The sequence below is a fragment of the Papaver somniferum genome, unplaced genomic scaffold, assembly GCF_003573695.1.
Source record: "Papaver somniferum cultivar HN1 unplaced genomic scaffold, ASM357369v1 unplaced-scaffold_10, whole genome shotgun sequence".
Lineage (NCBI taxonomy): Eukaryota > Viridiplantae > Streptophyta > Magnoliopsida > Ranunculales > Papaveraceae > Papaver > Papaver somniferum.
This window is the reverse complement of record NW_020618825.1, coordinates 9,424,067-9,436,749: the sequence shown is the minus strand read 5'-3', so window position 1 is coordinate 9,436,749 and position 12,683 is coordinate 9,424,067. Positions and strand designations below refer to the sequence as shown.

The window sequence follows — 12,683 nt, the reverse complement described above, 5'->3', positions numbered from 1 at the left end:
TGCAGCTAAATCTTTTTATACAATTTTTATTTTTTAAGGTTCCGGCCAATGAGAAACGTAATAATCACTTTTACAGTATTGCGAACTATGAAGTTCCTAATATAAACACGAAAATTTGAATTGATGAATTTATAAGTGGGTGGAATTCTTTTCACTTCACCTCAGTAGATTTTTAAAAAAAATGAAAGAAATTTTGATGCAATCATATCTCTCAGAAGTTGTTGTTCATCTCCTCCGGGGACGGCGACCGTTCCTTACCGGTGGTAGTACTAGTACCAATCGCATAACCGGCCGGAGAAGACATTTTTGAGCTCCCTACTACTTCTCCTTGTTCAATATCAACACTAGGACTACTCGGGACAACTCTCTTCTCCCTGCTCAACAGTTTACATAATGACTTAAACCTTGAGCTTACCGGCGACTTCATATCATTCTCGGAAACTCTCCTTCCTGCTGAAGAGGGAGTAGTAGGTGGTGATGAGAATGAAAAACCATGACTTAGTCTGTCGGGTATGTCGATAACCAACGGTCTATCCGGTCTTAAACTAGGTGAAGAGGAATCAGACGACGATGAAGTTTCTTCTTCGCCGGAATCTCTGGTGCTCACACGAGTTTGGTTCCCCCAAAACATGACATTAGTTGGATAACTCGGATTTGCTTCAACTGACAACAACCCATTGTTGTTGTTGTTCCCGGAATTTACCGGTGATGACTGAGATTCTATATCACTTGAATCTACCGGAGATGGTGATGCTGATTCCACCGAAACAGGATTTCTACAGAGAGGACAAGTAGAATGTGACTGAAACCACATATCAATACAATCAACATGAAACCCGTGATTGCATTTTGGCAGAACCCGAGCTTTTTCGCCTTCTTCAACCTCAGAAAGACACACTGCACATTCAAGTCCATCTTTGAATTCAGTAGAACTGAATGTAACAATAGGGAGTGCTGTCACAACCGAAGCCGCAAGCCCTTGCCGGAATGTGACATTCTGATCTTGACTTGGTGTAAATACGAAACGACGACGCAGCGTACCACCGTTTTGGTTGCCGATTCGCCGTCTCCAGTACCATTTAGCATAGAAATGAAGAACTATAACTAGTACTATGATCAAAAACAGAATAATAATCGATGCCAACATCACCTTGCTGCTTACATCTACAATTTGAGATTTTCCCATTGAGTTATTATAGTTGTTGTAACTTCGATCCATCTTTGAGCTGATTTACTGACAATTAATCCTTGAAATGTATATTCACAAGATTTTTGGTTGCAGCACATATATAATTAAGAACCGAAGTGAGATTTTTTTTGTTTATATATATATAAGAAGAGAGGAAGGAAACAAACGAGTAATCAACGAGAAAGAAGTGAGAATTCAACGAAGACAAAGAGTGTTGATGCATAGTGATGTCGACGGAAGAAGCCATGGCGGCCATGAATGAGGTAATTAGTAAGATCGTATGGAATAAGGCAAAAGATTTTTGAACGTTTGAAGCACAAGTTGTCATGTGAAGAGTCAGCAAGTCAGGTACTGGTTTATTCGTCTATGCCGTGATCTGCAATTCTTTCTTTCTTGGCTCCATTTTTTGGTGTTTTCTTCCGTTTGACTTTGACTCTTCCTTGAGCACACAGAGAAGGTAGGCACGGAACTCGACAAAAGGGTACATGATTCAAAGGGCCGTGCTATAATACCACATGAATTTTCCTCTAAAAACCTCCTAGTGCTTCAATTGATCACATTGTAATCTAAACATAAAACATTGTCATCAATAAATCGATAAAAGACGATATTATCATTGTCTACCGAATATTATTCTAACTATTATAGAAAAATATTGTTGTATAAAGAATTATCTACGTATTTGTTGGTGTAGGAAACAAAAATAATGCTAACTGTGAAGATATCAGTAACACTACCAAGACTTCAAGAGCATCTTTGTTTCACGAGATTATTAGCCATCAAGAAGTTATTTATTTTTGTTTTCTCCACTGCCTTAGATATTAATTGAATTATCAACTCCAATCTTATAGTCGCAATTTTTTTCCCTTTTCTAAGTTAGTTCATTTATTTGCTGGAGGTGGACAGTCGATGCTATAAATATATATAATAGCACGTTGATAAATATGAAAACAAAAACACACAAAAATTATGAATCATACTCATCGTATCATATTCAACCAGCAAAAACCACACACACAAAATCGTCTTATTAAGATGCATGACAAGGACATGGAATATGGACCAGGCAAGGCATTAATTCAATGTCGATTGGTGTTATGTTAGAATATATAATTAAGCTCATGATCAGTAAATTAAGATAAAGTATGAATTGCAGGTACCTAATTCATAGGGCCTGATTTCGTGGTACAGTACGTTTGCGCGTTGCAAGTAAAAGAGCAAGTGTAAAAGGAAGTCTGAACTCTGAAGCCTAGTTAGTAATTCTACAAACGTACGAAATGACAGACTTATGAGTATTATTCGAATTCGTAAAGTCTGAAATCGTGATTCAGGGATAATTCGAAACAATATATGTACATATATAATTCGTTTTAGAGATGTGAATTCAACATACGAAATTCGACGTAATCAAGTTACATATTTATACTTTTTTTAGCATCACATACTGTGATTTATTTGTAAATGTCAAATATACGCAAAGGGAAATCCCTCAGGTGGTTTTTTTTTTCAAGCATAAGGCTAACCCCTATGGTCTTCTAATCTAGCAGCTAGATTGGCACTCCACGTCAGCTAGGGAAACCTCCTAAGTCCTATGGGATGTCTAATCTAGCAGCTAGATTGGCAGTCCATGTCATCTGGGACCATTTTCTAGCACTGTTTGGTTCAGCTCTTTAAATTTCAGCCATCAGATCAACTTTTGTGATCTTTGTGATCCGTGTGATATTTGTGAGCGCTGAACCATTCAGCGATAAGGTCACTTTTTGAGCGTTGTTTGGTTCACTGCTTCAATCTCGCTGCTAGTTGAACTGCGAGCAAATGCTAGGAGAGAGAACTAGCAAGTGCAAGTGTTATTAACATTTAAACCACACTTTTTCTTTGATTTGCAACACTTTATGGCCAATATAGCAGCTCAATCAAGCCCATAGGGGTTAGCCTAAGGTGGGGTTAATAATGAAGATAAGTTTTAAGAACAAGTTGTTGTGGGAAGAGTCAGCAAGTCAAGTGTTTTTATTCGTCTATGCTGTGATTTACTTAGCTTTTTTTGTTGGTTCCATTTTTTGCTGTTATTCCCTTGCTTTGACTTTTTGACTGGGCGGGCCAAATTTGGCCCGAATTAGATAAAATGTTGCTGTTCTGAGGGACCGAGGGTTTATAATTTAAAGGGACTGAGGGTTCACTGGCGTGGATGAAGGAGTTTTGGTATACCATAAAGGTACAAGTCTAATTGTTTCCATGGGATGTGGTTCATGTGCACATCTTTGATTGTTGTGAACAAATTGTCAAATTTTCTGAATGGTTTAAGAGAGCTTAATGCATAGAAACCCATCTTTGATTGTCGTGAACAAATTGTCAATTTCTCTAAATGATTTAAGAGAGATTAGTACATCTAAGGATACCAACTAATACTTTATCATTCACCTATATTTTACTCTGTAAATATATCTTCTAATACTTGAGCTTTTTCTGTTCATTGAAGATACCAACTAACGAAACTCTATATAACTAGCTTACACTTTGTAGAAGTCGATTTAAGAAAATTTTAATATTTAATTTCATGTCCATTTTGTTCTACCAAATTTTAAAATTATGGAAATTTTAAGTCTCCTCTGTACTCTTAGGTCAAGGTGTTTCAAGGTCTCATACCATTTCCATTTAGACTGGGTTTCTAATTTACTTTTAGATCTCAAACACATATGTAGACAAAGAGAAACTCTCTCATTTATCGTGTATTTATTCATATATTATTGAAGATAGATTTCCTTAACGATTTTTGTTGAATTTTACGGGAACAATGTACCAAGATATTGTAAATCATTCTTAATCGGGGATTGGTTACTTTTGTTGATTTGTCACTTGATTGAGGATCTTAAGTGTGGACTTAAAGTAGATATTCTTGATTTACCTGAAGCCGTTGTCCTTTATGAATTTTATAAATACTTACTTCCATGTCTCAAATAAGGTTCATTTAATTTCAAGCAGTGCATGCATATCTTAAAGATCTTATGTTTTTGTTTTGTTTTTGGAGGAAATGTCAGACAAAACTATATTTCCGAGAAACAATCATTTTGGTTTTTGTCCAAGACTCCGACAATAAGAAATTTTTTTACTGACACGAAATCTATAGGGAAGTCGTTTTTAAAATACATACTTTCCCACCCTATTTCCCAAGACTCCAAGAGGATGTGATTGGTTTTTAATTATATTCGATGAAACAAATTGCATTAGAACATGAAGAACCATTGATTGACCAGCTTATTCCTACTGATACCCGTATGAGGATTTGGTTGTCCTTGGTGTAGATTTAAATAATACCCGTATGAGGATTTGATTGGCACATCCTTCGTGTAGGATTTTAAAATAGAATGATCACAGAGCACCCTCTCATGTGTTACTTCACAATCTTTGGTTGAAATCTAATTGTATTAATCAGATTTTCACGTATCTCTTGCAAAATTTATGATTAATGAAAGTTTATTGAAAATTTCCATACACCAAGAACATAAAAGAGGACCAAAAAATACCTTGGAAATACATTACCTCCCTTCTAGGTTGATCTCCGGCGGAATACGAATTTAAAAATGCTACCATAAATGGAACACGTTTTAGGTTTAACAGCCGTTCAGTACCAATAGCATCTAGCATACTGCATTAATTTTCTTTGAAGGTTACACTGATAAACCCAAATGGAAAAACTGATAGAACTATTCAAGCAATGAAAAAGGGATGCCTAAAATCGAATGACGGGAAAAGATGAGCAACCACAGGATTTCTTTACTGGGAGACACAGATGTAGTTGAGTTTTTTGGGTTAACGTATATAAATTGGCACTCTAACCGAATTAATAATAATATTGCTGGAGATTCACTTTAATTATAGGTAGGAATACTAAAATAATTACAGTAAATCGAAATAATTCAACTGCATTCACAAACATCATCGAATGATTGCAATGGGTAGAAAAACAGTAAGTGATAATTTGGCGGTATAGCAATAGGACCATCACATTCTACAACTTCAGAAATAGGAAAAAAATGGTGGAAAAAGGTTTCATGCCAGTTCCATTGCTGATAAGTCGACCATCAGGTCCATCACACTAACAACTAATGATATAAAATAATATACATGATACAAATTCATAGTATTGCGAAATCGTCACAATAATGATATCTTATTCCACATTGAACTCCTAAGGAGTATGATCTACAATAATATAACTAATCGAACAAGTGAAGCAAACATTCTGAACCAAAGCCCGTGTCATTACGACACGGGTCATATCCAAGTTATCCTATAAGATATTGGCACTCACATATCAGGAAAAAATATGCGATAAGATTAGAGGTGTAAATTGGGTCGTGTCAACACAAGCACAACCTATCACAACACGATAAAATTTGAGCACAACCCATCCCAGCACGACATAACACATTAGTTTCATGAGACGGGCTGAGCTAGTCTAATCGGCACAGTAGCCCAGCCCAGGATGCGACACGGATAAGTACATGGCATGACACAGCACAACACGTTAAGAAAGCACGTCATAATATATACGAAATAATTCACAACATGGGGCAATACATCACATTTTGTGTATATTTCACAAAATAGCCTTTATTCTAGTTAATAATTGGCATTTTATTATCGTTATGTTACTTATTTTCATAACAACACATATAACACCTAAATATTTGGAAAATATTTATATTGAAAAACATAAAATAAATGTGTCTGGCACAGCACATCACGACACATCACGTTTATTTTTGTGGCACAACACAGCAAAACACGCCTTCTATCACGGCACAACACGACACTTTTTGATCTCTGACCGACACAACGCGACACGGTACACAACTCGCTAAGCACATGATTCTGTGGCTTGGACTGGGCCGACATGTTTTACACCTCTGAATAAGATATTTGTATCAATATCCCACATGGATGGATGTTAAATATTCAGATATCCAATGACGGACTTAGTTTTGGGGGACGGTCCATTGAGTATTTTTGTTGTAACTATGACTTTGTGGGAATAAATGACCAATATGTAACATTTTTATTTACAAGTAATTAGGGTCTCTTTTCCAAATTTTACACTTAAGTTTCATCATAAATTAGCTCTTACAAATCTTTTAGTGTAATTAATTTAGCAAAACTAATAAAACACAAAACCTTCACATGAGTTTGATGGATTGTCTGATCTCCGGGTTTTGTCAACGGATTTTATGCTTTTGATACAGTGAGACTCCTCCAAATTTATTGGATACTCTAAATCTTAGTTGCTGTTAGTTACCCATCATGGTTGAAACCATGCAACGGAAGTGAATGATCGAATGATTGGACATTTCCTAGCAACTTGGTTATAGCGGGTTAACGATGAAGTTGTTGGTACTGGAGAGAAAATCGAAGAAGCTAGTAAGAAATATCATGTCAGATTCAACAGCCTTATCAACCATCAAAAAGCTACTCATTTTAATTTTCTCCACCATCTTAGATATTTGATTTTTATCTCTAAATATTTTAGTATTGCAAATTTTTCTCCAAATGCTTCTATCTATTTGATGAAAATGGATGGCTGATTTCTCTCTCTATATATAATAGCACATTAAGGAATATCAAATACAAAAAACACCCAAAAACCACGAATCATACTTATCTATTATCATGCTTATGTCACGAGAAGAAAAAACAGACACACAAAATCATGATTCATGTTATTGACATGCGTGCCAAGAAAATAATTTGATCATTTGCATGCAACCTTTGATTAAGGGTAAATTAGGACCTAAGCATCCAATTTAAACTTCAAAGCCAGTTGGACTACTTACCAGTAATTCTGTAATTCATGAAGCACAAATTGTTATGTAAAGCATCAAAAGGTCGAGCGTTTTATTCGTCTCTCTATAATGTGCATTTTTTTTCTTTGTTCCATTCATTTTATTTTTGTCTGGGTGTTTTCTCTCTATTGACTTCGATTCTTCTTTCAGCAAACAGAGTGAGAAGGCACGGAATCAGCCCGGAAGTAAATAAAATACTACAATTCTGTGGGTGCATAATTAAAGAGCCGTGCTTTCGAGGTAAGCACATTACGTGTGCAAGCAAGTTGCAACTGATATAAACTATAAATTCCCCCACCACTTTGGACGTTGGAGCATAATTGAAGGTGAAATGGGGTAGGGTTAAAAGATGGTGTTATGAAATTCCATTTTTATTCTTTTTATACATTATTAAAAAGGACATGTATTAAGATCCTAGTTGATCACTGCCACTGCCACCACCGCTACCACCACCATCACCGCCACCGCCACCATGACCGCCGCCGCTACGAAATTTAAACACTGAACCCTAAATTATGAACCATGTACACTAAAGAGCAATTTTGTCTTTTTTCACACGTGAGAAGTCACATATATGCAATTTTGACTATTAACTCTCTCTAACAGAAAATCTAACAGATTCTGGCATTTTGATTTATTTCCCAACGTTCGAGGCATAATCATAGGATGGGGATGGGCTTTTGCCTATTAATCCTATATTAAAAAAGGTGGTGGCATGAATTACAGGAAGAAGAACAAGAACACCGCTTAACAAAGATGTGCTTCAATTGGGTAGACATAAATCTGCTCTTGATTCCGAGGTGACAAGATTCTTTTTTTCTGATCTTTACTCCAATTAAACCAAGGTTCAGCATTGACGGAGAGTATTGCAGACTATCAAGTATGATTTGTTTACGGATACATGTAGAAGCGAAAACTAAAAGAACTGTGGAATCCATGCCAAAAAACAAAAGCAAGAGCAGCACCTATCCAGAATATAATTGAATCAGACTCAAATTCAAGATCCAAAACAGTTATAGCAAAAGTTTTACTTGTTTCTTTGCTGCTCCTATAACAACATCAAAGAAAGAGTTTGTAGTGATGCATGCACATCAAACACGCAAAAGAGTTAGTAGTTTTCGTTGGATTGACAAAATGTCATTAGTAACTCAACGCTACATACCAAGCAATGTTAAAGTTATTTACATTGGATGACGAAACGGTATACCTGTGATGTTTCAAATTTAGCACCAAAATAAAAAGCAACAGCAGGCAGGCGGTTCGCGTCACCAGCTGCAGTCACGCAACCAAAGCTAACCCTTGCATAGCATTCTTGGCAAAGTTATTGCAGGAACCACGAGCTGTTCAGCAGGCAAAAACTGACCTCCCAGTGTTTACTGGAATACCCAATCAGCCGCAAGTTTTTCATGTCTGTGCAAGGCGTTATAAATTAAGAGATGCAGAACAAGGGGGGGGGGGGGGGGGGGGGGGGGGGGGGGGGGGGGGGAAATCATACAAAATGGAAGAGAGTAAGAAAGTGGAATCCTTAGACTGTTCAAATATTCATTTCATAGTTCTTGAAACAAATAAAAACAATTTTATACGCAATTACTACCCACAACTCTGCAAAATCTAAATAATGATATGCATTACCAAATCGATAAAAATCACAGTTGTTGCTGCTATTTGAGAGGAAAAAACATATTGCATGCCACAGGTTTGTCTCACCCGAAATGGTTGCGAAGAAGCAGAGTTTTTACATAAGATCCATGAACTTGTTGATCTCTGAAGAAGTGGGTGCTTCACCTCTTTAAAATCAAGGAAGGGATACAAGTCCCAATATTATTCATTTTTTGGATAACATGCAACTACGAGCGATAACTGATGATTGGAGAAAACAAAGAGAGGATATGAAGAAGTTAGTCAGGGTTCATATCCTCTCTTTTCTTCATATCAAGTTTATTTTGCATATTATCCAATTACATTTGGACTTGGTTCCATGTCTTTGATGTTAAAGTGGCGAAGTGTGAAATACCAACTTCTTCAAAGATCAAAAAATGCATGAATTCTGTGGAAACAACTCAGCTTCTTCGAGCCCATGGATCAAGTATACAAGAATTCTTTTTCAAATGTACAGATACATGAAAACATCTCTATAAACCCCCCTTCCTTGGATGATGCAGCAGTACTCAAAATCAGAATTCAAGCTGAAACATTCAGACCCATCACCCTATCAGTATTACACTACTGGGCCTCTTTTAGCCCAAAAGATACAGATTCTTCATTTTATCATTATCAAAGAACTTGTTACTTGTTGTTTTCATTATGCAACCAATGACATCTAAACAAATCATACTTTTTTCAATCAAACAGATAATTAAAAATGGATAGAACAATAAGAAACCGGTCTATGAATCTAGATTGTGATGATTCTGTTCTATTCGCGGTTTATATATCGATAACAGATAAATATGTGTGTGTGAAGGATTGATGGAGATCCATTTTATGCCTTATACACAATAGACGTTAGGAGACTCTCCAAAAGTCTATAACCAACAACTTGTTTGAATAGACAACTGCGACTGTTTGTTTTCTCAATCTACATATATTTATATTTCCTTGGCTTTTGTGTTCATTGTGTATAACTTCTGGGCACTGCATGATTAGTTGAAATTGCCTCTAATGATCATTTCATACGGACATGAAATGAACTGTGTCCGCAACATTCCCTTTCTTTAAAAGTTACCTACTAATACTTGATTTTTTTTTTTTGAGAACATCATCTTTAGAGAGAAAACGTCTATTTTTCCCGCGGCAGGAATGGCGAGAACATCATCTTCTCACCAAAGCAGAGCAGGGTTTTTAGATCAGATCGACATGGACAGAAGAGTATGCAGGGTTCTAAGAGCTGGGTTGCAGTGGTCAGTGGTCAAGAGAAGAGCAGGAATACTACAATTGGTTCGCAAGATTCAGAAGGATGGCAGATGGTTACTAAGAAAGGGAAAGCTATTCAAATCAAAGATCAGATTCAAGATATCGTTATTGACTGCAGATACAAATCTTTTCTTTTATCAAACAAACACAATGGTATTTTGTTTGATGAACAAACAAGGAATACAAGGAAATTAATTTAATTCAAATTCTGGTGAGTTCTGAAGGTGTTACTTGGATGAAGAACATTATGAGAAAAGAGTCGTAAAAAAGTTTTTATGGAAGCTGGTGCTGGATCTTTCATAGAGATGCTGAACATATCTTATTCTCGAGAAACAAAAATAAGTATGGAGAATTTTTTAGGTTAACTGTGTCTCGAGATAAGACTAGGCAATCAATGTGTTTTCCATCTGAGGAAGGTGATCTACGCTGGACTCAGTTTGTGAACAGTTTTTCAAAGATTGTTTCACATAAGCATGCTGAGAAGAAGAAAGTATCTACAAGGAAACGCCAAATGAGTCACAAAACAAGCTCAAAGCTCTTTGAGTACATCTGTGACTTCTGCTTCAAGGAACTGGAGTTGTGCAATCATAATTGAAGCATCTAAAGAGGTGGAGTCATGGAATAGTATTGGTCTGGAGATTGCTAGCAGGTTCAACATGGAAAAGGGGTTTGATCTTTTTCCTTTTGAAAAACAAAAAGCTTTCTTCTTTGCTTTACATCAGGATAAAGATGCTATGATTCACAAGGGTTTTTGGAACTTTAATGATATGACAGTCAGATTATTACCATGGTGGAATGCTTCTAATTCTATTTCATTTCAAGAGGTAAACACAGATGGATCTTGGATTGAGATTTTTGGAGTTCCTTTTAATCTGTGGGGACAAATTTTCTACACAGACATCAATGCTAAATTTGGTGGTCTTATTGAGGTCCATTCTTCCACTTCTAGATGGGAAAATGCTTCTGCAATCAGATTAAAAGTTCGAAGTTTTGATGGTGTTTCTTCATCTTTTCTTTATCATTTTGCAGGTTATTCATTTCCTATCAAGATTCAGCCTGTACATGCCATTAATGGAGTTTTAGACCAAGCTTTCAACAAGATTAGGGTTCAAAATCTTGAGTTAGTTCCTGTAGTTACGCCAGCTGAAGAGTCGGAGAAGAATATTTCATTCAATGCCGATTGGCCGAGAATCTCTCATCCAATTCTATGGCCACACGATTCTCGCAGAAGAGATCTCTTCAGAAAATTCTCAGCAACTGAAAAAGAAAAATTTTCCGGTACGAATAACTCTAGTTTAAATTTGAATTTGAGCGCTATAAATGGCAATTCAAATACAAATTTCTTAAACTCGGAAGTGGGCTCGTCCAGTAATAAGCCTTCAAAAAATGTCTCACTAGGCACGAATAAGTCAGACTCAGAATATGGAATCGGTTGAACCATTAGCATTAAATAATACAATTGAGAATATTTTGAATTATTCTCAACAAATCTCAACGGCTATCATACCTTCTTTTCAAAATGAAGAAGATGTATCAGAGTACTTACAAGCTACGGTTTCAATACCTTATCTTCAGATGATAGATTCAATGGGAAATGTTCATCACTGTAATCAAGTACAACAATCTACTTCTTCAAATGGAGCTGGATATTTTGATTTGGTCTGGAATAAAAATGAAAAATGGAGTACTTTAAAGCACAAGGTAGATCCAAACCTAAGGAAATATTTTGAAGATGTTCTTTTACAAATGGTTAGCATTTGGCCAAAGTTGGGAATTCATTTTAAAGGATCTCAATCACAAGTCAATGATGCTATGGTGGATACTCTCAAAACTCATCTTCAAAATTATGATATAGAGAGAATGAAATCTGCTTAATTGATTAAGTGGATTGGTTTCTTGGGTGTGTTCAGTTTTAATGGATTTCAAAATTATTTGTTGGAGTATCCGGGGTCTTAATGAGTTGAGCAGGCGGGACATTTTTAGAAAGAAAATCTCAAATTGGAAGCCTTCTATTGTGTTACTTCAGGAAACAAAAATTCAGTAGTGTAATGATTTATTGGTATGGCAATGTTGGGGAAAAAGAGATGTTTTGTGGTTGGACTCTCCCTCACAAGGAAGCTCAGGTGGAATTTTGCGTCTCTGGGATTCTTCAAAAATTCAGGTTATAGATTCTCTTATTGGTCCTTATTCAATTACTCTCTTGTGTAAAACCATTTCAAATTCTTTTGAACGGATGTTTACTGGGGTATATGCGTCTTGTGCTAATAATACTGAGGAAGTCAAATTATTCTCGAGAGAAATTGAGGAAACTAGATGTTTTTGGAATTATCCTTGGGTGATATGAGGTGATTTTAATGAGATTTGCTTCATTCATGAAAGATCGTCAGGTGGAGAGGTAACTAATGGCATGACAAAGCTCAATAATTTTATTTTGAGACATCATCTGTTTGATTTACCATTAATTGAAGCTCCATTCACATGGAAAAATAATCAAGATCAAAGTATCAGAAGTAGAATTGACAGAATTATGATTTGTCCTGCTATGGAAAATGCTTATCCAAATGTAACTCAGCATGCTCTTGCTCGTCCATGTTCTGATCACAATCCGATTTCTCTAGTATGTGAAGGTGTGAAGCATCGTCCATCACCATTCCGCTGTGGGTATTATTGGTTCTCTAATCCTAATTTTTTTGATTTTGTTAGAGATATGTGGAATACTTTTGATGTTTCAGGTAGTGCTGGTT

The 12,683-nt window shown here is 36.1% G+C and overlaps 1 protein-coding gene across 1 annotated transcript; it reads right to left on the bottom strand.

Annotated features, from left to right (window-relative positions):
• Positions 1 to 1,508, bottom strand: LOC113326584 (RING-H2 finger protein ATL3-like). Its single transcript, XM_026574280.1, has one exon. The coding sequence runs from the start codon at positions 1,217 to 1,219 to the stop codon at positions 212 to 214; it is 1,008 nt and encodes a 335-aa protein (XP_026430065.1). The 5' UTR covers positions 1,220 to 1,508; the 3' UTR covers positions 1 to 211.
• Between the last annotated feature and the right edge of the window lie 11,175 nt (positions 1,509 to 12,683).